At 36.6% G+C, this 26,947-nt stretch overlaps 3 protein-coding genes across 14 annotated transcripts in view; 2 read left to right on the top strand and 1 right to left on the bottom strand.

Moving 5' to 3' along the window:
- Nucleotides 1-1,212: 1,212 nt before the first annotated feature.
- Tdrd3 (Tudor domain containing 3) overlaps nucleotides 1,213-26,947 on the bottom strand; it is a 40,154-nt gene continuing 14,419 nt past the window's right edge. The window contains exons 1-12 of one of the 10 annotated variants that reach the window (XM_070303465.1): nucleotides 6,848-6,923; nucleotides 6,558-6,690; nucleotides 4,533-4,617; nucleotides 4,216-4,415; nucleotides 3,972-4,119; nucleotides 3,600-3,833; nucleotides 3,386-3,519; nucleotides 3,079-3,318; nucleotides 2,328-2,973; nucleotides 2,142-2,255; nucleotides 1,956-2,046; nucleotides 1,214-1,818 (exon numbers count right to left, since the gene is read on the bottom strand). In XM_070303465.1, the coding sequence (XP_070159566.1) occupies nucleotides 1,628-1,818; nucleotides 1,956-2,046; nucleotides 2,142-2,255; nucleotides 2,328-2,973; nucleotides 3,079-3,318; nucleotides 3,386-3,519; nucleotides 3,600-3,833; nucleotides 3,972-4,119; nucleotides 4,216-4,415; nucleotides 4,533-4,617; nucleotides 6,558-6,607 (2,133 nt within the window). In that variant the 5' untranslated portion in view covers nucleotides 6,608-6,690; nucleotides 6,848-6,923 and the 3' untranslated portion in view covers nucleotides 1,214-1,627. Of the gene's footprint in view, nucleotides 1,863-1,955; nucleotides 2,047-2,141; nucleotides 2,256-2,327; nucleotides 2,974-3,078; nucleotides 3,319-3,385; nucleotides 3,520-3,599; nucleotides 3,834-3,971; nucleotides 4,120-4,215; nucleotides 4,416-4,532; nucleotides 4,618-4,760; nucleotides 5,229-6,557; nucleotides 6,691-6,847; nucleotides 7,266-26,947 lie in introns of those variants that run through there. The other 9 variants (XM_070303461.1, XM_070303460.1, XM_070303462.1 and 6 more) reach the window with 9 other exon arrangements.
- Nucleotides 6,779-13,555, top strand: Tsp74f (Tetraspanin 74F). 2 transcript variants are annotated; one of them, XM_070303471.1, is made up of 7 exons: nucleotides 6,779-7,107; nucleotides 10,984-11,081; nucleotides 11,178-11,372; nucleotides 11,540-11,710; nucleotides 11,820-11,912; nucleotides 12,429-12,569; nucleotides 13,028-13,553. In XM_070303471.1, exons 2-7 carry the CDS (start codon nucleotides 11,004-11,006, stop codon nucleotides 13,073-13,075), a joined length of 726 nt encoding a protein of 241 aa, XP_070159572.1. In that variant the 5' UTR covers nucleotides 6,779-7,107; nucleotides 10,984-11,003; the 3' UTR covers nucleotides 13,076-13,553. The 2 variants fall into 2 exon arrangements, with proteins under 2 accessions (XP_070159572.1, XP_070159573.1); XM_070303472.1 differs by lacking the exon at nucleotides 6,779-7,107 and adding an exon at nucleotides 9,648-10,008 and having other exon boundaries at nucleotides 13,028-13,555.
- Nucleotides 17,201-26,947, top strand: part of LOC138937311 (protein scribble homolog) — a 32,980-nt gene continuing 23,233 nt past the window's right edge. For both annotated transcript variants that reach the window (XM_070303458.1, XM_070303459.1), the window contains exon 1: nucleotides 17,201-17,542. In XM_070303458.1, coding sequence (XP_070159559.1) covers nucleotides 17,505-17,542 — 38 coding nt within the window. In that variant the 5' untranslated portion in view covers nucleotides 17,201-17,504. The remainder of the gene's footprint in view (nucleotides 17,543-26,947) is intronic.

Raw genomic sequence — 26,947 nt, forward strand, 5'->3', positions numbered from 1 at the left:
AGTCTAACTTCATCTTATATAAATCGTGTAGAGATGGTTTCTTAACTATACGATACTTCCTGTGATACAAAAAATTTACAAAGAACTATATATATATATATATATATATATATATATATATCCATGTAACTTGAGAATATTAGCAATACATTACAAACGGTGCGATCCATAAAATAATTTTCGTTGAATAAAACGCAAGATTACTTCTTGTGTATAAAAACTTACCCTCTAAATCTATATGGCATTTTAGGTTTAGCAATGTGAAATAGAATTAATCCAAGCCGCATTGTAAATCAGATGCTATGTATCTTTAAATAAATCACACGTTCTCAATAAAGGTTATGTCACTGTGCCCCACAGCTCCACACATATAGGCTATGTTCCGATATTCACTGCCACACTGCCAGTATTGAGAACTTATAGTATACGTGACATAAACTGTAGATTTTCAATACTGGCAGTGAATATCGAAACGTAGCCTATGAATAAAAGTTTAATTTTTTTATATGCCTGTGAGAAAATATAAACCGCATCAATAATACAAATTAATAATATATAAATATGTGAAGAAAAATTACGTATTTCAAAAATTCGTATTATCTCTTTTAAATCGTTTTGGACTAGATTTATCAGAGCTCGGAATTTCTTTTGAAATTTGGATAAACTATTTATTTTAGCTCGTTTTATCTTTTATCAGGATAATACTTCGCTAATCTTTTTGTAGCGTGTGTTTCATCATTCATACGTTTCACATGACAGCCGATAGTTAACCAATTTACAGATGCATGTATTATTTTCAGGAAAATATGGGATATATATTTCAATGCTTGTTAACTATCTTATTAAGGATAATAATTCTGTTTAAAATATAGAAATATACCTCTCTGTTGATTATATTCTCTTCTAAATAGATAGTTTTTAAAACACGCTTTTTATCATAAGTACTTTTAAATCCATCAATGGCAGAAATTAATATACAAATGTACAAAAAAATAATATTTTGAAATTTGTGCTCTATCTTAAAATGGATATTGTGTTAAATCTGCTAAATTTTTGGTTTTATTTCTTAATATTCTAAAAAAATCCAATTTTTACTTAAATTTTATTTATCTCCTTCGGATTATATTTTCTTGTAGAATTTAAAATTTAAATCGGAATTTTAGTTTGTATATCTCATAGAAATGTATACAAGGGTAAAAACAAAACAGACGAAATTTCATTACAATTGTATTATGGCTAAAATGGACGAGGTACAGACATTGCCCTGTTTTGCAGTAATACGAATTAATTTTTCTACAATACAAATAGTATCTCATACAATACAAATAATATTTCAAGAACATAGTCAACTTTTTTACAATAAAAGTTTCGTGATTCTTCCTTCTCGTGTACAGCGTGAAACATCAACTTGCTCGATTTATTAAGTTATCGCGTATTTAATTTGACTTGAGTGAAAATTAAATGTTGCATGTATAATTCCCGCCTAGTAATATTTATGACATCTAAATCGTCCAGTTTAGTTTGTGACAATCTGTTAAATCAACTTTCAGTAGCAAATACAACTGCCTCAATATTTAATAAGAACTGAATATTTCTTTTACTAAAGATGTGTAAGACTAGAGTTATATTAAAGGACAGAATTATGTTGGATATTATTTTGACTATTAATTGGCATAGAAGTGTGGCCTCTTTGCGCTGGCGGTTGATAGATGGGTTGTGTATTCCGTTGTTGATTCCGCTTTTTATTGTACCCCTTATTCCCACCAACAGTACCGTTTCCACCTCGTCGAAATTCCATAGGTGCTGCTGTCACAATTTCTAATTGAATTACATCTTTTTCGTGTGTGTGCGCGCGCGATGTACTAAGATATTTCATATAAATGTATAAAACATAATTCTCTCTTTATTTTGAGAATTTCAAATTTAATATTAGGAGACAATCATTTACCACTCACCATTTATGTGATTGTGACTTTGATCGTAACGTGGCTGTCGATTATTCGAACGTTGATCCTGCCGTCTCATATCTGAGACGTGATTTTGATACTATTGCGACAGTTAAAAATAAGAAATATTATTATAAATATATATCGTTATTGTTATCTACTTATTATAACTTTATATTATGCAATCTTACTTACGTCATCTGTTATTGGTATACAATCCACTTGAAGCACCTCCTCATAGTTCTCAAATCCCTTGAATTGCACTACGCAGGTCCTCTCCGAAACACCAGTAACTTCGGCATTGTAATACTATAAATTTTGTACAGAAAGATTAAATATCTTATCCTTAATACAAAGTATGTAAAGAAAGATAGTTCGTACCCTATTATCTTCCCAATATTTGGCCATACACTTGTCACCTACTCGCCATACCCATGCATTATTGATGGAAACATTATGATTATTATAACTGCTTTCGTTTCTTTGCAAGTTAGGATTCCCGGACATCCTGTTCCCAACATTATTATTTGACTGGTATTTAAGTTGGTTCTTAAAATTCTGTTCAGTTGTATTAGATGTGTAACCTATTTTCGAGGTTCCACTTTGTTGCGCTCGATTTTGTCTACCATAAGATGCGTCATAAGAATGCCTATTTTTAATCTCGGGATCAAAGTGATTATAGTGTCTGTTACTACTGAAATTCTTTTCTTGTAGTTCAGTCTGATTTTTGTTATAGTTCTCATTACCACTATCATTAGCATTTACGCTACTTGTGCGCGACTGAGCAAACATATTTTTATAATCATTTGGCTGAGATTTCTGATATACTTCTCTGCCACCATCGTATTGATACTGATATTGAAGTTCTTGATTACGTTGAAATCTCGGTGGTTTGTTTTGCTGTGTATGAGTGGCACCGTTATATTGCAGATACATGGCAGAATTGCTGTTACTTGTTCGTTTGCTATTTTTATGTTCCTCCAAATGTCGTAGAGGAGGTTGATAGCTGCGGCCGCTTTTTTGACTTCTACATATATATATAAAATCGGTATTAGAACAATCAACTAACTTTCATTATAATTAACTTTCGCTAAATGTTATTATAATTCCATCTTGTAAGAAAGGTACATACCGCGCACCTCTTCCACTTTGTGTATCGTTGCCTCTCGATTCAAGACGATCTTGATTATTTTTACTATTTTGTACATAGTTGTTTTGTGACAAATTAACTGTTTCAACGCTTTCAGATTGCACAGGTAGTTTATCTTCGAGAAAATCAAATAGAGATATTTTTCCACTGCTAGGTTTACTCTCTTCAGTTTTCTTGTCACGTTTGCCACGTGGCTCTCGCGGTTCTCGAGATTCCTTAACACTATTGCAATATAAGATTATAATTTGAATGAGAAAGAAAAGCAAAGAAAATAAAAATTAATACTTACTTATGCTTACTATCGGATTTTTGCAGGCTTCTAAGAGCTCTATCCACGTTATTTCTGTTAATTCTTAAAGCGTATTCTGCTTGTTCTATAGTAAATCCCCGATCTATGATTTTCTGTACACTATGATCTAAAAGCTATGAAAAAAAAATATATAAAGTTTTTTTTTAAATATTAATTTACAAATTTACTAGAAAAGAACAAAAACAAAATAAACCTGCTTATTTCCACCGCCAAATATTTTCTTACTGCCTTGTTTGGCAGCTTCTGCTATTGCATCCTTACGCTGGGCCTCAAACTCTGTATTCTCTTTATTAATTTTTTCTTTTTCTACTAATGCTTTAAAGTTTTTATCTTGCTCTGAAACTTTCATGATTTTTTTACCGAATGGTATCCATGGTGGTGGTCCACCTTCTTCAGTTGATCTTACACGAGTATGTGAAGCTAATTTCTATAACAAAAGCAGTTATATGTACTTCTTGCATCCAGTAAATAAATTTTTATTAAGTTAATTGAAATAGAAATTATTATAAATTCTAATTTTTTAAATCTATATTTTTGCATATTTATTAAATGGAATGTAATTTACCTTATTTAATTCCCATCTTTCCACTAAATTAGTAACTCTTCCCCCGAGTATATGAACTACATGTGATGGATTCAATAAAAGAATTCCATGCGATACAGGTAAGGTTCCTGATTTTATCAATATCTTTGTACCAGGTGGTGTATTTAAACTAATAGCATATAAAATTGATGGTAAGAAATAATCATAAAAAAAAAAAAAAAATAATAATATATATAAAAAATAGTACAAAATTTTATATACTTACTTTAAAGCTGATATATGTTCAATTTCTAAAGCTTGAAAATTATTTTTACCATCCGTCAATGATAATTTTAACATTCGTGGAGCTGTTCTTGATTCTTCATTTCCCTTAGGTGCAGAGATATTACGTATCTTTTGTATTTGTAGCACAATATTGCCCTGATTGGTATCTCCATTTCCACTACCGATCTCTCTTAAGTCAAGCTATAAATAATTTTTTTTTTTTTCACATATATATCAAAATTATTTACACCAATCTCAAGTTGAAGAGTTTCTGAAATTTGGTTTATATGTAAATAGAGAGAATCATATAATACATACATCTAACAATCGTTTTACTATCCTCTGCGTGTCACTTAAGTTGCCCGAATCAGTTGCCACGTTATAACCATGATCAGACAAGTACCTAATAATAAGTAATTACAAATATTAATCGTAATTCAGATAATCTATGGGCTATTCGATCTTCCTGAGAAAGAGAATATATCTTTTCCTTTAGCATAGAGAATCAGCAAGTGGGGTGAAATGCGACGAGTACATCCTACTCACCATCCTAACGCCTCTAGATTCTCCATATCTATGCCGGACTTTCTCTTTGTTGGATAAAAATTTGTCGCGTCTCATTGAATTGACACACAGTCTTCGTAAAATGTTATTACTATGCTATTTGTGACTTTGCGTTCAATGTTCTGTATGCGCCTACACGTATACAAAAACATTTGACAGTTGGCAATTAAGTTAAACTGCGATTGATCTTAGTTGATCTCAGCTAAGTCGTCTTGACGGCGACTCAATATTTCGACTCTGTCAAGGCGCTTATAGGCCTCGACCTATCACACGAAACAGCTCTGATACAGCTATTATAATATGAAAGAAACCGCACCTATCCAATCTGAAAACACACTCGTCTCCATCTTGCATACTTGGAGCAGCGTGCCCGAGTTGAACTCGATAGAAATCTCGATAGCGATAGATATCGATAGAATCGCCGTTTGCGCACAATTCAAAGAAAATTCCTTTGGAATATATAGTTAATTTATAATTAGATTACAATTAATTGATAAATCGAGATTTTTATCTTTTTCTACATTTTTGAAAGTTACTTAAATTTCGGAATAATATAAATAATATATTCGGAATAAAATAATAATATTATATAATTGATTCTTTTGTGATGTATCAAATACGTATATGTCAAGATAATTTAGTTCAATATTATATGTACGTTATGTCAAGTGTATAGAATCATCATATAGTAATGGCTTGATTAAAGCCCTCAACCTGTATGACGATTATTTCAATTAGAACCAACGATTATTACTTGGGTGGAGCAATCGTTGAACAAACGCTGAAATTACCGCTATCAAATACGAACTAACTTTGGAAATGACACAGGCATATGATATACGTGCTGAAAATGAATATGGACCACTCACCCTATGTTTTACATTATACATCATTGATAGTTAATACAGCTTATTTCCTAAAATTTATTAATAATACTAGAACAATAGAGATACTACGCGCATTCTTTTTTTTTACGGACATTTCCCAATTTTTTAAATTTTTCTTTCCATATATATATATATAAATTTAAATTTTTTAATAATCCTTTTATAAAATATAATTTCATTAATTTAAAAAAATTACCTTTCTTTATATATATATTAAATTTTAAAGATTTTAAGTTTAATTTAATTTAAAATCATTATTTTAATTAAAATGATAATTAATATAATATTATAATTATTAAATTAAAAAAATTATTAGAGATAAAATTATTCTGAAATATAAAAAAAGATAATTTTTTAAAATTAATAAAATTAAATTTTATAAAAGGATTATTAAAAAGTTTAGATTTATAAAAGGATTTGTATGTATATCTAAACTTTTTATATATTTAATCCTCTTATAAATCTAAACTTTAACTAATAATCTAGATGAGATAAAATTTATTTGTCAATATTATCTCTTATAATATTAGAATAAAATAAATAATTATACATGTATATAAATATATAGAAAATTATGTATGATTTATTTTTTAAGGATAATTGTGTGTTTTTTTTTTATATAAAAATGATTAAATTGGAATAAAGCGGATCCTCCCGTCTTTTCCGCGCGGCACTTGCCAGATTAAAAACCTTTCGTAACGAAAGTAAAACATTTGTATTCCTTTTAGTAACAAACGTAATCGATATCTCAATGACAATTATCAAGATAATGTTAAATCAACGGGTCGCCTTTTCCGTAGGTAGCGGATGACTTGATTATCACATCTATATTCTTTCTCGAAAGTGGGACCCCGAGAAGTGGTCCCTCGTATATCTCAACATGTGCGCTTACTTATAAATGCATATGCGCATACGTGGTTCCCCACTTTTGTCGACCCCCATCACACCATTTTCCTTGTATACAATAGCTCGCACTGTAGTTAGGCCACGATGGTAGTAGCGTGTATACGCTTAGTATACGCAACCTATGGTATAGTAAGCGATGACTCGTTGAGGGAGACTAGTATAAGAGTATAAGAGAAAGAAAAAGAGAGAGGGAAAGAGAGAGAGCGAGATGGAAACAGAAGAACAGAGACGGAAAGAGAGAGAGAGTGAGCGAGGTAGAAGTTTACTCGGGCTTACCATTTCAGTTTCACTTCGGCTCGACCTGTAATCGCGCGTGTCCGACTCGGCGCCTCGATTCGAATTATATCATCGGAAACAAAACGCTTGATCGACATTTTAAAATTCAATCAATTCCTTTCCGATACGAACCGATACTGGTTTGTTTCGGCATTTCGTTTCGAGGCGGGGGAGGAGGCTTTTCACAAGCGGGAGAAAGGAATTGTTTGCTTTTCCGCGACCACTGCTGGCTGGAGAAAGGAAGCCGGCCAGGGATCAACGTGAGTAAAAGATGTTGAGCAATCGATCGGCGTCGGTCAGAGAACATCCAGCTGCGATCCTCCTGCGAGAACAGTTTTTATTCCGTTTCATCTCGATCAAAATAGATATGCGAGAAGCTAACGTCGTAGTGTCGTTCATCTGCCCATTTCCACGCCGTAACGTTTTATTTTACAAAAAAAATAGAAATTTCTAACTAAAATTTTCTACTTTCTGCAGAAACCTACGTTTTGTGAATTTTTATACCTGAAGATAGATTAGTGTAAATGAAGTTATTAACGTATACGCAACAAACTGACTTATTTCACTTTTGAAATAAGGATGTAAATTAAAAAAGGAATCATCTAATTTATTGACGGAATGATATAAGGATTAACTTAGTCATCACAACGCCCACGTTCGTCAAATAACATCAATGTGTAAAGTAGCCAGACAAGAACAGCGGAAGCTTTCTTGTTTTACGCGTTAACTTTATGTCTTCAAGCAATATTCATACTTTTGATGCGCATTAATTACGTATCATTTTAACAACAAGAGGCTAGTTTTGGTTATCGATGATATAAATGTTATAATTTAAGTTAATTAGACTATCTTGCTCATTGAACGAATCATTTCGTAATTTTAAACTTGTGCAATACGAAAAAAATTACGTTTTTATCTTTTTTATATAAACTTCAAATGTATATTTAACATACATTCAGATGATTCTATAAAAAAAAAAGTATTTTACATATGTTATATTTGATCGAAACATAAAATTAATCTCTTTCAAAAGCGCAATGTTACTTGACCAAAATCAATATAAGACACCTCGCGCCCTTCCTGAAACTAGATTTCGGAATCCCCCTTCTCTTATACTAATGTCCTCAACCGCTAATGTCCCAGTATATTTACAAAGAGAAGTCATGAAAAATATTTTTAGCCATAAAATAGTCATAAAATTATTGCGTTTACCACAAGTTACACAACATCTGTTTAACGCTCCAAACTTTGGAGATTTTGCAATTTTCTTCCCTCCCTCTTGCCCATTATTTCAAATATAAAAACGTTAAGCATCTTAAAATAATTACCAACGTGACGAAAAAATTTTATCGCGCGCCATATTTTTATTCTAAATAATTTCGCGACAGAGTATTGAAATCACGGAATTTCCGCGCGACTTTGAAATACCACGCAACGTTTGTCATATCGTATGCCGGTATTATCGATTCATACTCTGACAAATATTATGGTATTTATGAAAATTATCATAAATCTCACGATAATGAACGCATGTAAATCACAACAACGATACGCGACGACGCCTTAGTTGTCAGGCCTCGTCGTCGGCTGAAACGTGCACCGATTATATGTGTCACGTGAGATTGTACAAAGACGCGCAGTTCGGTGACGGTTACAAGAGCGATAGATAAATATGAAAAGAGGGGGTAGGAAAGCAGGATCGTAGTAATACTACTACCTGAAGAAAGAATAAAACCCGTCGACCTCGGGCCGAGATCAACTCTCGATTCATCGAAGAATCGCTTCTCAAGCTCCTTCTTCTTCCTACGTTCTTCCTATTGTCTACTACGATTTCTTTCGACGATCTACGATTGTCTCGCCAACAAGATTATTCACAAGTGTTCATACGTGTTTGCGTTTATTTTTATCGCGCGCAAAAGAGACGTTTCGCTTACTCGCTCGCATTACGCGGATAAATACGTGATTTTTAATCGATTGTTACGTGTACACGGATGCTCATTCCGCGCACGCAGAACAGGCGTCGTCATTATCTCTGAAGATAAATATAAAAACTTTAAAAAGCAAAATGATTTTTATAAATATATCTCTATATTTCTCCAAATACGAAATTGATAGCTGTAAAATTGTCTGAGGTTACTCTCAAGTGTACCTCGAGCAAATCAATAACACGTGTGTTTTATGTGTATTTGAAAAAAAGTCAACGATTATATCCGATGAATTGTATAATAGAGCAGACTATGTATGTATGTCAGCATTTCGCTACATGCTTACGCGACTCTTTTAACTAATGATATCAGATCTTTATTCGAACAATTGCGTCGGTGTTATTGAGATTTATGACGAATATAAATCATTTTAATATGCAACGTTCGAAAAATAATCTAACAGAATCTTTAATCTTGTGAAGAGATGCAAATCAATTTTAAAAATGCCTAATTCTGTATACAAAATACAATGTGAGAATTATTTCTTATCTATTTTAAAATCTTTGATTTCTTGATTCCAAAGTGGCTTCGGGGAAAAAAAAAAATGATTTATGACTTTATTTTATAACTTCGAAATTTATTAATATGATTTTTCTATATAGTTCTCAATCTTCTAGAATACTCTATAAATAATTCTCGTGTGACTTAATCCCGAATTAAGATTAATTTGCCGTGTAAGATGAAGCGATTCATGTTTCGTGAAATATGACGAAGGAAGCTCGGCCGCGTGATGTCATTTGCGAGATGCGAGATTGCAAGTGCGAACATCATCGCCGCGAACATCATTTTCATGCTTCGCTCTGGCCGTGGATTACTTAATGCGAAGGGAGAAGCCACTTTCTCTCTCGGTCTCGTAATGTGTTTTCGAGCCGACACTTGTGTCGGTGTACACGAGGTCGGTATAAAACGCGTTACAAAACACGCACAATCTTACGTGGGCACGGTATGCGATATTGTACGGTACGATAGCGATCAACATGCGCGTTACTTCGAGGCATTTTTCTCAGGACTGTATTGCCCCATTAAACGTATTCACGTAGAATATAGAAGTACGAGCGTACGTCCGACAGGTGAACCCGTTCTCCAAAAATGGGACATTACGGCGAGCATTATAGAATGTACTAAAAATCGCACACACTTCCCATCAACTAGGGGATTGACAGCATAAATAGACTGGTGATTGAGCGATATTATATTATGGCATTTTATTACATGTTTAGTAAACAATAGAGAGCAATTAAGCTGAACGCAGTATTTTCAAAACAGGAAGTCATAACCGACTATTTTCCGTGAAAATTCACGGAAGTTGATCACACTAGCACCTATTTTTCTTTCTCTTAGCTCATAAATAATTATGCCAAACTGCTAATGCGTATAAACTACTACGCAGTGGGAACAGCGGACGTTTTAATCGGATTAGATCTTTCTAATTCATAAAGAACACAATTGTCTCTTTAATTAAATTCAAATTAATGCTTGCGCGCGTGTTCACGTGTTATTAAATAATTTAAAAAAAGTTTACTTCGCGAATAACACGTTAAAATATTTTCTCCTTAAATTTTTGTTTGTCATTCTTTTTATCATTTTTTTTTTTAAATATGAGCTTTATTGTCCAACTCTTGAACCCCCATAAAGTTTAAAAAACTCGACGCCAATGGATATGATCAAGGCTATAAGATATGGTGGATGGTCGAGGTACTTCAAACTAGGCCAAAGTCTGATGTCACCAAGATGTGTGACATAATTAAAAGCGATACACGTGACTATAATGCAAATTTTATAAATTTTTTAAATCGTTGGCCTACTCGTGATCCATGAATCTTTTATTGTTAGTATCGTTATATTTAAAAAACGCGACGAGAAAACAGGAAACGGAATAATATGACAAAAAAGTTGCAAGGCGAAGAAAAAATTCATTTTCTATTAAAATGAGGAGCTTAAGAAAATTTTTTTGAGTAAAAAAAATCATATTTTTAAAAATCTTGTTTTTTTTTTTTTTTTTATAGATCACTTTAAAGCAACTCAAACATCAGTAATTGAAAGGCGGCAATAATATTTGCAAAATATTATTGCCGAAGCTTTATCTTTTTAACACACGTTTGCATTTTATTGTTAATTTTATGATTATTTTGTTTATTGCTTTGTTAATAGATTAACATCGATAAGAGAAAATGGGATACGGCACGGAGATGGATGGCTGTGGTCGCTTTATGAAATATTCTTTGTTCTTTACGAACTTTATCATCTTCGTAAGTTTTAGTTTTATATAACTTTGTCAAAGATATAATAGATGTGATGATAAATATAATTACTTAAAAAAAATTTATTATTAATTTATATTCCAGATTGGCGGGATTATCGTGACGGGTCTAGGCGTGTGGGCCTTAGTCGACCAAGTACCATGGATAGGCGAACTCATGGGAAATGATTTGTTAACCGGCTCAGTTTACGTTTTACTGGTTGGCGGAATCGTCGTGACCTTTATCGCTTTCTTCGGATGCCTTGGTGCATCGCGGGAAGTCAAGTGTATGCTCTTGACAGTGAGTATCGAGGATTTAATTACATATTAACTGGGACATTTGAATATCGTGATTTCCCCAGTATTATGTTTCATCGTGATTAAGCGTTACGATTCTATCGAAGCAAGCTATTTAAGCAGACTTATCGATTTAGGATATTGATTAATAATGAGCATTTTTTTTTTCAGTATTTCATAATCGTATTTTTGCTATTCGTGATCATGCTTATCGGCGGCATTCTGGGATATGTTTTCCGCGAAAAACTGCTAAGCACGGTTGACAGAGAGATGAAGAGTTCGCTCCGACTTTACGATCATCGCAAATCTATCCGGAATGCCTGGGATGCCACGCAATCGACGGTGAGTAATATTCCGGAGAATGATATCGTTATATTTTATGGACGTCGCGAGAATTCGTCAAATGAAAAAATGGCAAAGCTAATTCAATTTTTGGCTTGTGTAATTTTAGCTCCACTGTTGCGGCGTTAATAGTTGGAGGGATTGGGGAAACGTTAATCTTAACGTGCCGGAAAGCTGCTGTCGAGAGATTCAACCGGGCGAGGTAAAAGAAATCGATTATCTTTCAACGCGTCGCTCGATGACGAAATAGTTATAGTCGATTGTACACGTGCATCCGATAATCCGTATCCGCGGTACATTTACATATACGGCAACGATTACGGCCGTTTTTTCGTTGCTTAATGATATTCGTCAAGTTCTATGAAAAAGTTGATATCCAGAGGTGAGTTTTGCTCGTGCTTATGCATATAACGCAACTTTCCTCGATAAGATCGGCGATGCCGATTTCGTATTTCCGCATTAGATTAGTGATTCCGTACAGATCCGCGCGCGAATAATTATTCGCGGTTTAAGCAATATCGTTACAACTTTGAGATACCTCACGCGACTCGCCCGATTTCGTCCCAAATGGTCAAAGAGATCGTCAATTTGGCCGCAATTACTTAATCAGCCGAGTCTTAACCGCTCCGGTCTGTCCTCTCACGCTTTCACTCCTCCGATCTACTTTCTCGCGAGGGACGACGGAATCGTGTCTCATCGCAGATCGATCTGTTCGCAGCGATTCCCTTGCAATGCTGGCTCGGACACGGTACATCCCTCGAATGCTTATGTGGAGGGTTGCATCAATGGAACGCGAATCTATTTGCAGCAGCACGCGACTGTTGTGGGTGGCGCCGGTATTGCAGTCGCATGCCTCATGGTAAGGGTGTAGTTTGCATTTTTATAGAATTCCCCTGTTAAATCTAAATGTACCCTAGTAAAGTTAAACGAGCTCGAGCAGATATTCCCTTAACGAGTTAATTTTATATTTTACAGCCGAGATCTAATTTTAAAGACGGCTAAACCTGCTTTTTTAAATTTAATATTTTCTTTTAATTCGAGATATATTCTTTAATATAAGTATTGAATACTTCTTGTTATGCATAATTTCTGAGAATCTTTTTTAAATTGTTAAAACATTTTTCAAAAAATAGCCTTATCGTCTTTGAAACTAGATTTCTAGCTCCTTCTCTCCTTTTTTTTTTTTTTTTGCTTGAAATCAATTTATGATTAATTTTGCAACATTTTTTGCGTAAGCATTGTTTAAATAGATATCTTTATTCGTTTATTACATAGCAAATAGCAGATAGAATTATTTAAATTCTCCATTTGTTTTAGTTTTTTGGAATGATATTCTCCTGCGCGCTCTTCAAAATGATCGAATGACAGCAGGATGACAGATCTATAGTCTGAAACTGTCCCCGTTTTTGTAAAGAGGGACGGAGAGGTGGTGAATATTCGAGATCCTCAGGGGATTTACGCAATTTCTCCAATCGACGAAATTACTCATCGCTACAAGCGCACCTGATTACACCGTGATAATCAAAGAACGAATCTCTATCCGATTGTATATTTTTCTCGCCAATCTCTGTTATGTGTAATTAGTTACACATCATGATTACCATATTTTTCTTTACATTTTAGATATAATTTATATATATTTAAGATGTCTTCATTTAGTTGCATGTATCATTAGTATGATAATGCATCATGTACCTTATATATGTGCCGTAATAAATGCGATCCGTTTATTATGCATGTACACAATTTTTTCGATAGTTATTATCGATTTATATGTATATCGAACGAAGCGAAAAAGTCAATTTTTCAATGGTTCTTTATTTCTAAATCCCACACAAACAATTATATCATAATCTAATATATTACATGGTTTATTTATTATCGAAAAATATATTTCAGTTCTGTTATAAAATGACAGAATATATTATATCCATAATATTATATATATATAATATTAAATATATACATAAATATAATTTGCGTATCCTTTTTTAAATTAATATCGGACTTTTCGCCGCTCCTAGTCATATTCATTATGTGACTCGATTTCTAGTCATAATCTGAAGGAGATAAACTCCTTGCCGGCTGGTTATTATCGCCAGCGGATAACTGTAAAGTTACGACATTCGTTTACGATCATGAGACGTTACATCCATTCGTTAGCCGCGCTATTCGTTTAGCCCACGAAAGATAAACGACAATGTTTATTAAAAAATAAATTAAAAAATTTTCTTTGCACAATTTGAGTCACTTTTTAATTTAAAATTATATACAAAAATGTGTTTTAGAAAAAATTAAATGTTACAACAAAAATTAACCGAAAAACTATTATATTTCGCAAATGTCCGGACTTAAATTGTAAGATATAAATACGACACTATAAAAATATGAATTTTACTAACGCGAACAGAGAATCAGTATTTATCTTTGTATTTGTCCATAAAACCTGTTTAATTTTATTTATTTATTTATTTATTTTTTTTTTTTTTTTAAGTACTTTCATTTCTACTGCCTTTGTTGGATAACATGTTTTTATGGCGATACAAGATCGATTTTTCATTGTAAAAATATGAAGTCATAGCTTGTATATAATAGAAAAATTTATAGCAAGAAATATAGATTTAGCCGATAGAAACGGTATAGATCGAAAATTAAAAATCCAGTTTCGTCGATACAAACAGCTTTCACGAATTTATTTGTGTTATTTAATTGTCTACGAGTGTATCAACTCTCATCGGGACTATCCCCTTACGTTTATTCACCCTTCCCGGTATGCGTCAGCCCTACGCGTGTTCTCGCGACGAGGCGTGACACTGGCTGTTATCCCACGGAAGTCACATCGAATGCGTGCGAGCACGCGCAATTTTTCACCGCTATTCCTAGCTATCGACATACCCGTTCTTTATCAACAATGTCTCCCCGTGTCTCGTTTGCTCAGAGACCCGTCTGCGATGGATCGAGAAGAAGAAACTAAACACAGAGCACCCGTTCTCGTTCTCGTTGAACGATAAACGAATGACTCCTGACTCTTCACGATAGAATTACGTTATTTTAAACGTAATGTGCGCATGTTTCTCCTCGCGGAGCTTTCGTGATATTGACCGGAGGTCTGTATATATTTTTCTGTGCCTTAATTAGTGCATAGCGCACTGCGTTGCATTTGTACAGCTGGTAGAATACTTTTGAAACTCGGCGAGTCTGAATAGTCGCTCGAAAACACGATATATGTACACGTATTACGTAGTTCTGTGTGTCCTGCACACTTGTAACGATTCACCGGTGAATGAGTCCATATGCCACGAGTGCCATCCTCATGTAACGTTACAAAGGGACGCCGGACAATGACGAATGAATCGCGCTTATGCGCTGCACGAATAATGCCGCCCGTTCTGCGCAGCGATCACCATGAGCGCCGTCCTTCCAGATTATCTTTTTCCACTCGTTTCTTTGTCCAGATGCTCTTTCACCTGACCACTTTGCGCCGAGTGATTATACCTTGTCAATATCTAATAAATTCAATATTTTTATCATCGCGCATCTTTCATTTTATCTTGTAAATTTAATTTGTTCAAGCGAAATATTCTTCAATCTTAATCGTCAAACTTTTACAATTATATACGATAAAATTATAACACGAGCGAAACATTATTTTTAAAAAAATTGAATTTATAGATAATATTTTCTGAACGTCAGCAACTTTTAGCCGAAAGATATTAAAAAGCGAGGAAATTCCATTTTCTTCATTTTCAGCGCTTTCCAATATCTCTCTACGGCCTCTTTCTCTTCCTTCTTTTTCTTTGGCACACTTTACCTCGCGGCCGGGGAACTTATTACCGGAAACAGGGGAATATATATGGGGAAGGGAGAAAATAGCTGAGATGCGCGATATCTACGTATTGATTTCGTCCAGAGCTTTGAATCTGAATGCGCCGCAACTGGGGGGAGTCGTCCAGGTGAAACCGAGAACTCGGAGCCACTTCAAGCAGGCACTTGGCCACAAATTAAATTCTACTCCGCCGCCTGAAGAGAGAAGCTACGACGAACGGGCCAATGCAATTAGCCCGAGTATAACCGAACAATTATACGAGTTAGCGTCATTATAACTACATCTATCGGCAAACATCGTCAAAGGACGATCGATATCGTGGGCGTAAAGTGCTCCAATGGAAGCTGCACAAAGCCAATTTTCATGCAACTTATTTGTCGCGTAAATTGTTTATCTCCTTTCTCGAATAACTCGCAATAATAAATTGATATTATTTGATTGTATACTTTGAGAATAAGTTCCTGCATCTTGATCTTTCGAGCCACTCTCATGCGACGTAAGAAAACGTTGGAACGTGTGTCGCTCGGAGAACGTGACGACGAATCGGCAAATATTTACATTTTGCCTTTGCCTGACGAAAATCGCGCGCCGGGTATATCAGCTTGGATCCTCGTGCGAAAATATATCCTCCGCGAATACAAAGGACGAACACGAGAAAGAAAAGCCACAAAAGACAAAGAATAAAATGGAAGCCCGACAACGAGAGAGTGCCCGACAGTTGTACCGGATGGAAATGGAACTGCGGAAGCTTATATAAACCAGAAGCAAAAAAATGGTCATTTTCAGCAGAGCTGTGTACCGTCCATGCCAACATTTTTCAAGCCACATAAAGAACGAAATTGCTATCGCTAGAAAGAAAGATTTTCTGAGACAATAAAGCGTTTGTAGAAAAATATACGTTGAAATGCGACAATGCGCATTAAGAAGCGGCATCCCGAGTGCCAAGCCGCACTTTCGCGACAAAACAACAGTCAAAGATACATTACTTTCTCTCGTATACGATACAAGAAGAAACAATTATAGTAGAATAATGAAAATTGACGCGACGTTGATTACTATTGTGCTCGCGAACAAGGAGGAGCGAGTTTTGAAATTATTGATTTTTCAGATACTCCTATCGCTGCAATAAGGAGAAAAAAACTGCGGTTTGCAAAATTGAACAGGATCTATATGCTTGAACTAAACTCACTATAATTTTTCATGTTACACATTTTTTTCTACGATATAATTAAATAAATTTTAATCGCTGTTATTATCGAGCATAATTATTTTATAAAATTACACAGTAATATATATTGTTGGGGCAAAATTAATTTAAAAAAGCAGCCTTATTATTATTAACGAGAAATTTTCAAGACTGTGCAAATTTAACGCCGATTTTTCCACGACAATTTCTAATCTCGATCCCATGGCGTCCCATGGGTGTTTCTCGGCCAACACCATCATGCGCATAGTGCCTTGAGACCTAGTCTGCGCCATCTAGTCTGATGGAGAACGCGGCGCGCAGCCGGCACAGACGGTTCTGTCAAAACCCCCTCCACCAATTCTCCGGGAGATCTACCGGGTACCATCGTTGCCGCCGCCGCCGCCACCACCTCGACCTAACAACCACCACCACCGGCACCACCTCCAGCTCTTTTCCAGCATCGTCGACCGACCACTACCATCGGCCCACCACCATGGAAACCGACCAGTGCGCATTCTGACTTCAGTCCGGTGGAAGGTCTCAACCTGCCTAGATCGGCGCACAAGCAGGTGTCGAATCTATTCGTACCGGTCGTTGTTGCCAGCCGCGTTCGTATCGCATCCTCCCGTTCAACGTGGATCCTCTGAGGTCGCGGCGAGGACGCGGTGCCGTATCGAGGACACAGAGTGACAGAGAGCGAAGCCCGAAACGCCGCGAACGAGAGTGTCGTCGTCGAGAGGTTTGCGTTGGCGGGGCCGAGCCGGGATTTATGGAACCACCCCATGGATAGTAACATGTCAACTGCCGCCTTCATGCACCGGTATGGGAAAAAAAGGCGTTAGATCGATACGCACGAGTCGCATACACTTACACACCTACGCATATAGATAGCGTGAAACGCCCGCGCTTCTCCCCCATTCGCGTCGTCGTCCCATTGGGGTTTCTCGTGGTCTCTCATTCGAAAAGCCGCCTTCGTGAACGATCGATGAGTTCGTTGCTATGTCGTGCGCTGATAGAAGCGCGTGGCTTTCGTTTCGTACAATCGTCAAAATATCAGGGTACGGTTATTGATGAAAAATCGCGCGCGAATGAATTGATACGAATAAATCAATATTATATCGATGAATAAATATAATGTATAATCGACATGTTTAATCGATTCTAAAACATTTTCCGATACAATCTTGCGTGTGCATGCAGCATGTATCTGATTGCGAGAAAAACTTTACGTCAACGCCCGTGCGGAAGCACAGGTTAATTGGATCTCTTATCGCAAATATGAGAAGATCACTGCTTTGTTAGAGATAATCGATAGGTCTACGAATAGATTATGAAAAAGAGTTATGTGTTTAAGAAAGAAATTTCATAACAATGAGATTTGTTGCCTCATGAGAATTGCGCGAAAGGAACAGGATCAGCATTCAAAACCGTCCGGATTCGTGATCGTTCTACTCTTGATTGATGCCATAAAAAAAAAAATTAGAGTCTCCTCTCTCTTTTCGGTATTCTTTTTTATATATATAAAAAAAAAAATATCAGTTTCACATATGTAATTTTTTTCGCATTTGATCGAACATCTATATTTATAAAATGTCCATAAATTTTACACGCGCGATAAATCGCGATAGAATGAGTTGCACGCGTGTATACGTTATGAAACAGTTCGTAGGGAATTTTATACGCGTCAGACGTGCGTAACGTCTTCGATAGAGGCACGACACAATTCTCTATTCGATCGTCGAAGCGTGGAAGATTCTCGAGAATCCAGTCGCGGTAATCGTATGCAGTTGCACGACGGCAACGGCGGAGGCTACTTACGACGGCATTCCATTAACCTGCATTTTCACAGAGAGACAGGCGCGTCACCTGTTCGGTTTCCCCGGGAACACGCGATACGACATGTCGAATCGGACCAACCCGGTTTCCTTGAACCTGCGGATACCGCAGCCATTGACCGCGCGCGCGCCGCTGGCTCTCGCCTCGTCCCCGTGACGAAAGGCCCTAAGCGCGCGACGCTCTCTTTCTCTCTTCCTCTCCCTCCTTCTCTGTCACCGTCCCCCCACCTTCGTGCCATCTTTTTCTCATCTGGTCAGATAGTTACGCCGACAGATCCTCTTCTTTCGACGATCTTGTGCTAAAACGCTAATTACGCCTCTCTCTCGAGACGATATATTGAACTTTTTTCCTGATTTATAGCATTGACAAAAATGTACAGACGTTCGATAATATTGTAACATATATAATTGGCGATTACAATAATTATCAAACAAATTTTGCAATTATAATTATTAATTATAAAATTATTCATCTCTTTCAAGGCTTGTTCTGCTTTACGTTTCGATGACTGCGATTCTAAGAACGTATCTCGCGCAGGAAAATGCTAAGGAACGCGAGCTCGCATACGTGTCCAACGAAAGTTACGCGAAATGTAAAACGAGCATCGGAAGAGAAAGGAAAGATATATCCCTGCGGGGAATATATTTTATCAATGCTAGCGGTGCGTAAATCCCTTTTCCCTACCGGACCCGCTATCTCTCTCTCTCTCTCTCTCTCTCTCTCTCTCTCTCTCTCTCTCCGCATTAATTCCGGTCGCGTAACCCTCCTTCCATCTGTCCAGCCCTCACCGCGCGTCCAAGTGCATCCCCGTGTTCGAATCTCGAGGAGGCAGACCGACCGATCGGTCTGTGCGAACTCGAACAAAAGCAAGCGGCAATCGATACATCTCTCGGCTAGGCACGTATATCCTGCGGCTATCGGATGACACGGTGTCGATGGACGAGGAAAGGATTCTATATGTCGAGTAACGATTGCCACACGCAATGAACAGCCGTGATTGCGATCGCGATTCGCGAATCCTCAGCGGATGGACAATCAGCACGATAACAATAATAATAATAATAATAATAAAAAAAAAAAACGACCGTCAGACACGTCCGAGTGAAATTGCGAAAGCGATTTGTGACCATGTAAATTACAACGCCGCTTCGGAGAATCGCCGCTCGTATAGCATACATATCCCCAATACATATACTTAAACATCCATGAAGTATCCTAATTTATTATAACAGAGATATGAAGAAACATATTTTTTGAATACGTTTAAAATGTTTATATAGAAAAGTGTCAAGAGCATTATTAAGCGTCCATGAGAAAAAAATTCAGGCAAAAAATGAAAATAAAGCGATAGCTGGAAAAAGTAATCCAGTGAATAAAAATTCTGCTTTTTTTTTTTTTTTTTAGAGATATAAAGATTCTATTTTACTTTTTTGTGAAGTAATTACAAAACTCTATTAACAATTATAATTGCGCGTAAAAATAGTTAAAGTAAATCAGAAACTTTATTAACAAACTCTGAAACGAGCTTTTTTCCGCTCATGTGCCTTTTTTCCAGTATCGTCTTTGTTTCAATTATGCAACGTTCGCCCTGCTACGCAGCGAGTAGCGCAGTCCGCAGCGTCCCAAACTGGAGCAGCGCTCGCGCGGGAAACCATGCGGAAAAAAGAGGATTTTCTCTCCCCGATCCGACAACCGGTCGTACTCTCTAGCTCGGCTAGAGAGATAAGCGCGTGTGACACTTCGCCACGAGAGAAAGAATTAAGGTCGTCGGAGAGTCCGTTGGCGCTCGCGTTAGGTTCGCGCGCTAAAAATGCATTCGTGCTCGCGCGATGCGCTCGCGATAGGTGTTCGATGTGTACATTGCCGATCGTTTATACGTGGGGTATCCGTGACGGAACGGGCAGTCCGGTAACAGAGAACTCGATGCGGAGTGAAACTCGCGAGCAAGGTTTCCTATAGAATTACACACGGCCGTCTCCGCGAGAAAACGGGGAGAATTCCCTTTCCTCGCACGTGTTTACTATCGCGCCAAAACTCGTTTCACTTGGTCGTCGAACGATATCGATTACCGGCGTCGACGACTCGGGCGTTTAACCCGGAAGAATCGACGGCCGGAAGTTCGTCGGCGAACTTCGCCTCTGAATCCGATAATTATCGCCGGGTCTCGTTGCCCTCTTTTCTCGTAATGACTTCCGGTAATATCGAGAACTTACGTGATCGACATTTTGAATTCAATCTAAAGAACGATTCATTTTATCGGCGAGAATTTTATTGGAAATAAATAATTTTTCGAGTCTGGTTGCGTATGTTAAAATTAACTATCGGTTTGAGCCGAGCGAGATTTTATGTCTCAAAAAATTGACAAAATATATTCTTTCTAACGCATTCGTGTTCGTCGTCGGGTAAAATCTCAAAGGATTAATGCTAGAACGATAACCCGCGGCAGGATCATGCTAGGCGTGTTTCACTACTTACGTCAGCGTATCACATCCTTGTCGCTCTCAGAACAATACTCTTTGCATTTGCCGCGTTACAGAACGCGGAAGATCGATGGTACGAAAGGGATCCATAAACATCGAAGAAAGAGAAAGAGATGGAGAGAGAGCGTGCAATATTCTAGCATGCACGAGAGACGCGTCTCAAAGTCTCTCCGGCAATCGTTTCGTAGAAAATACGCGACTTGCAGCTAAGAAGATTTCCTGGCGAAATAATAGATATGATTTACGGAAGATAGCTCCGCGATTGGATATGCGAATGTCTTTTAGTACTTCGAAGAATGAAATTTTTTTACGAGAGTTCAAAAGCCTTGACAGAGAACTTGCATATTAATTTTCAAAACACTTAGTCGTCTCTTCTCGTCTATTACTTTTTATCATTTAGCGATTGTAAAAATGTCTAACTTATAAACTTTCAGTAATTCAAGACATCTTTAACGCTTCGTATTTGCGTCACGCTCCACTCGATCGATGTAATCTTTCGATCGAGTAAAGTAGGTCTAGCCACACATACGGTGCACACGAGCTGCATCTAACTATGTAAATTTAACATACAACCGAGTCTACTCCTAGTGTTATCGGTCGCAGAGGTTCGCTCAACGCGAACCCGGAAGATCGCGTTAAGAGGAAGTCGAGTGAAGTAAAATCGGGTAAAACGCTCGATCACTTTGGGGCCCCGGATTTTGCAACGGCGATCCAGCATCGCAATTTCTTCTCGACCGACTTCTCGATACGCTTTTCGAGGAATTATTAATGACGGTCCCTGAGGCTGAAACACTTCCTCTCCATGAAACCTCTCACCTTCGTTCGGAAGTGGCCCCCTTTCAAGACAATTCCGTTCCCTTTTTGTTTATCTTAATATAAGCAAATTTCATTTTTTTTTTTTTATTAATTTTTCCGTAATTACGTAGACTGCTGAGCGATACACGACGATAAAGTAAAAGGACGAATAATTTTACGGTAAAATTTTACTTATTACAAAATATTGCTTTGATTTTAACGGTTGTTAATGTAGTCGAAACGCTTTTTATATTTTCTGACACGACACAGTACGCTTATTAATTATTAATTGATTCGGAACAATCGATTTTCATTAAAATGTTTAGCGAATCGTTTTATGTATAATGTAAATGACTATAATGATACTTTTACTTTCTTTCCTTAAGTATAGATGTATAACACATGTATATATGTATGTATATATTTTCGCTTTTACTTTTAAATAATACTTTGCTACATGCCGACGAAAAAGAAAGTTAACATTCTTCATTGAGATTCTATCGCGCAAACTTATTCATAATATTAATTTTTTATCGTCATGTTCATCGAAGAAAATCGTGTGAATGTCATTTCCTGCGTAAAATTTATAAATAAATATTAATATAATTAAAAAATATTATAATTATAAATGAAATTAAAAAAAATATATAACGGGGGAGAGTCTCTCTCGTGCTATTTCCCTTTTATGTAAAAATTATTCGCAATAACGCATACAAATTACTTGATACAATATCTGTGAAATTTTTAATGTAAATCAATGAGACGCATTTGTAATTGAGTATTTAAGTGTCAATTCTTGTCTTTCCTTGTTTTTCGCGTGTTTCTTATGAATACGTTTGCAAAACTTTGGATATTAGAGAAAAACATTATTTCATTTTTTTGAGTATTTAAAACATTTTCCATTATTATTTTATCTCTTACTTTATATATATTGTCGCTTTTATTATTTAAATGTACTATCTTTTCCATTCATTTAAATTGAAAATTGGCTCGCAAAGTTCGACGTGCCGATCGCTCGTTGACGACGAATTAGCATTCATCGATTCGACAAGTACCCGGGTGTTTCGTTCGTGGCGAAAGGATGACAAAGGGAGAAGCGGAATTATGCATCGAGCGCTGCCATTACGGCGAAGAGCGTGTATACGATCGCGGTAATAACAGTACATTAGCGATGAACTTATGCATTAGGTAGGACGATAATGAGAGAGGCGCATGCAGAAGCGATGCAAAAAGTTTCTTTTCGTAATCAGACGCCACGAGATTCCATCAGCCCTAAATCGCGCCCTCACGATATCGAAAACGCTCGAATTAATCGAACGCAGCTGATAATCTCAACCATTCGATTGCTCTCAAAGAATTGCGTCTCTAAATTAGAGCATGCATATATTTACACAGCCATGTTACAAATACTTTAAATATATCCATTTTTTTTTTTTTTTTCCCCGTAATACTCTCATATTTAATTAGGTAAGCTATTCCAGTATTAAAGACTTCTAATTATAGTACAGCTTCAAAATTGACGCAACGATGTCTTCATCCGTGAATATAAAGTACAATTATGATCGTGCCATTATCGTTTATCGAGGAGCGAATTACAGGGAACGATAACGAGACAGAGAGACAGAGAGAGAGAGAGAGAGACGAACAGCAACTTTCGTAATCCGTGCGGTGAATTTAGGGCGGACGGCGATGAACGGAGAAAACCGCCGTTCTACTTGCATTTCTTCGAGAAGAAGAAGAAGAAGAAAAAGAATATTCGTACCAATATTCGATATTAAGTGTATTACGTGCGATGGACATAATCACGAGCGAGAAGGAAACGAGAGAATGTGCGATCTTAAAATGTCGATATTCTTGAATTTTATGCGATTTGCCTTTCTCGAGGAATCGACTAAGAAAAAATCGGACTTATTAATTGCCATTATAAATTATGCTATCTTATCCGGGTTATTAGAATCAACGTCCGTAATATATTATATTGATATAATTACGCATCGCTGGATATCGCGCCCTAATTGCTCACTTAATTCCATAATTGCTCGAAAGATATACGCTAAGGTTCCAAAAAGAGATCTCTAGTTATGGCCAAGTGTTGTCTGAGCAACGCAATTGCGTTACTGATGTGGGCACTATGAGAAATGTAGCGCATAATTGTTAACGTACTGCAGCGACTGCGCCATGCAATTTGACGCATCATCGTCGTGGGTGATCTCGGAATATATTTATATATCGGTGACACCGTGTCGGTTTTAAATATTTTTCCAATTTAATTCCATCCTAAATTATAGCGATCTCAACCGATACGCAAAACGAAACTTTGGCGAAAACGTGTAATCATTTTAAATATTTATTATATCATTGTCACGTTCTCATCATTATTCTGTTTACCTATTGACGATGAGAGATTTATTTCATAACGAGATGTATCTATATTGTACCTACAGTGTCTATTTTGTATCGACATTATCGATGAGAGTATCAATCATTGACACAGCAATCCATCATCATCATCAGTTGCGTTAAAATCCTCGTGTCTAGGAAACAGACAGGTTCGCGTTAGAAAAAAAGATTCGACGTGTTTGATCATCGATGACTTGCGATTTTCGTCATCTCTCGTCGTGAGACTGTACTTATCGGGGAAAGCGGCGAAAAAAAAAAAAAAAGATCGTCGTCCGCTGGAATTACGCCGGCAAGAGCAAGCGAGCGAAGGCAACGCGAGATTAGCACCGTGCAATTTAATGCAGCAACGTCGTGGCCGACCTTGGTCGCGCGTATCTACAGGGTGATCCAAAATTTTGCCAAACATTGCGGATTCTTTTAGCTTCCTAGGTCAATTAATTTCTACCAAAAATATCGAGACGTCAATGGTTTTCTAATCGAAAAAGATGAACTTGTAATAAATTGAGCTTCAACAACTAAATAAGAAGTCTCTTGTTCCCTATTCAATTTCAAATTGCCTTTACTGACAGGATTTTAATTTAAAGCTTTATTATTCAGATAATTAATTAAAAAGATACAAAGAAAAAAGATAATTTTTAATAAAAATTTCGTCAATGTAAAAGGAGTATATTTGGCAAAACTGATGGTTTAACGTAACGTCACTCTATATATACCTGCCTAGGTATCTCGGTGCCGCTAAACAAACGAACGGATGAACCAAGGCCTGCATTTCGTAAGTTATTATTAACTCGAGTATAATTATGCGGCAAAGCGGAGAAGCGAGCTTCCAAACGGATGAAGCGAGTAGGGAAAAGCGAAGAAATTCGCGATCCACTATCCGGGGAGTGCGGTGGTATTTAAATTGGCTTCGCGGGCATCTGTTAACCGCTGTTCGTCCTTTGAGAAACTCGCCGCGCCATTATCTCTAAACGGACTCCTACTTAAGATCCTTATATCGTAGCATAATATCGACATCCGTATATATATATATATATATATATATATATATATATATATATATATATATATATATAAGAAATATGTAGATTGTAGTGATTAATATTTAATCGCAATTTAAAAAAAATATTTTTTTATTTTTTTATATCATATATTCATTTATATATTTATATAAGTATAGAGAGTATCAAATAAATAACACACTGCGAAAATTGAAGTCGAGAATTTGCAAGACTAATTATACACAGGCGTACGGAAATTTAAGCTATACGTATTGAAAATTCCGTTCATAAAAGACACGTGTCAAAGATAATGAACGATCGGTTAAATTGTACACTTTAAGTATAACGCGCGTGCTAATAATGCTTGAAAAAGATTTCTACAAAATGGTAAAGTGAAAGGGAGATTTAAACCGTTGAATAATGAAAAATGTTAAAAACTATCGTTTTAAACGATTTGAAGCCACAATTATGAGCGGATGGACGATTTTCCGTTTTGTTTTACGCACGCCGTGTGGCGATAATGTCTATCGTAATTTCATCTATGTAGCGATTTCATGACAACGCTTCATACTTGAGAGTAATGAAAGTGGCAGTGAAAGTCGCAACTCTCCGTTGCGAATTGCGTGAGACGACCTAATGCAAAATTTCTCTTGTTTATGCTATTAAGGTATCCATCTCTAGGCGGGACGCGCGTCTCGCGTAAGTTTATTCCGCCCGATGAAAATCGTTTCCACACCAAAAGTCGATATATACCCGATTTAGTGGCTAAGAACCGTTCCGAATTCCGCGAGACAAATTTAATTCGCTCGTTATCGCGAATGCGCCGTCATTTGGGAGAAACAACTTGCTGATTTTCACAGTCATAAAATATTTCTGATTTCAGAAACTTACCCATTGCCCCTCTCTCTTTATCTCGGTGGGAATAATTTTATACGCGATACATTTTTATACAGTGAGAGTTATTGCGCAAACGTCGTCGGCGAGTTTCTCGATATGCAACAATATAGTCGCATGTAACTAGATATATATTTTCTAAATAATTTACGGGCCGGTCGTGTCATCGGACTGCTCACCTGACAATCGCGGTAAATAAAATTAAAGTAAGGCGACGCGTTAAAACTATTGTAATATATTGGTCGAACGGTGTTTCGAAATAAGACTGTTTTGCCCGTTAGTGCTTGAACGCGCGGTTGTGTGTCAGTTTCCACACATGGCCGGACACAATTCTGGGATTCTCGTTACGGCTCGTCTCGCCCGCGCTTCTTTCCACCTCTCGAAATTTTTCCGCCGCTTGACTTGTGTAACGGACTATTGTCCGTCTCATCGTTCCCGCTTTTAATCGAGTGCGAAGAGAGAATACCATCTCGCGAGAGAGATAATAGCGCGCGATGAATTTCATTATTCAGAATTTTTCTCCAAAGGATGGCTTGATTTAATTCGCGCGTCACGTAGAAATGTAGTAACGTCAAAATATTTGACACTATCTTGTATACACGTGTCAATCATAGACATAATATATCTAGATCGAGTCGTAAAGAGTGGGGATCGTCAAATATTAGACAGAGATAGCATGCTTTGCATCACCATTCTATCTTCATCTTTTCCATCCCTTCTACTTTTCTCTTTCCCAATCGGACAAAAACAGATCGATGATTGTACAGCAGCTGTCCCTTTATATTTTTTGACGCTTTCTGAATATACGGGAGATGTAGAGAC

This window comes from Polyergus mexicanus, unplaced genomic scaffold (genome assembly GCF_030449975.1).
Source record: "Polyergus mexicanus isolate NDT 795.1 unplaced genomic scaffold, iyPolMexi1.0 SCAF_10, whole genome shotgun sequence".
NCBI lineage: Eukaryota > Metazoa > Arthropoda > Insecta > Hymenoptera > Formicidae > Polyergus > Polyergus mexicanus.

Excerpts from the sequence above, each read along its gene's own strand:
- Tsp74f (XM_070303471.1), top strand. The coding sequence starts at position 11,004 with ATGGGATACGGCACGGAGATGGATGGCTGTGGTCGCTTTATGAAATAT. Across the intron at positions 11,373-11,539 it reads TCAAGTGTATGCTCTTGACA|TATTTCATAATCGTATTTTT; the intron begins GTGAGTATCGAG and ends TTTTTTTTTCAG. Across the intron at positions 12,570-13,027 it reads TTGCAGTCGCATGCCTCATG|TTTTTTGGAATGATATTCTC; the intron begins GTAAGGGTGTAG and ends CATTTGTTTTAG.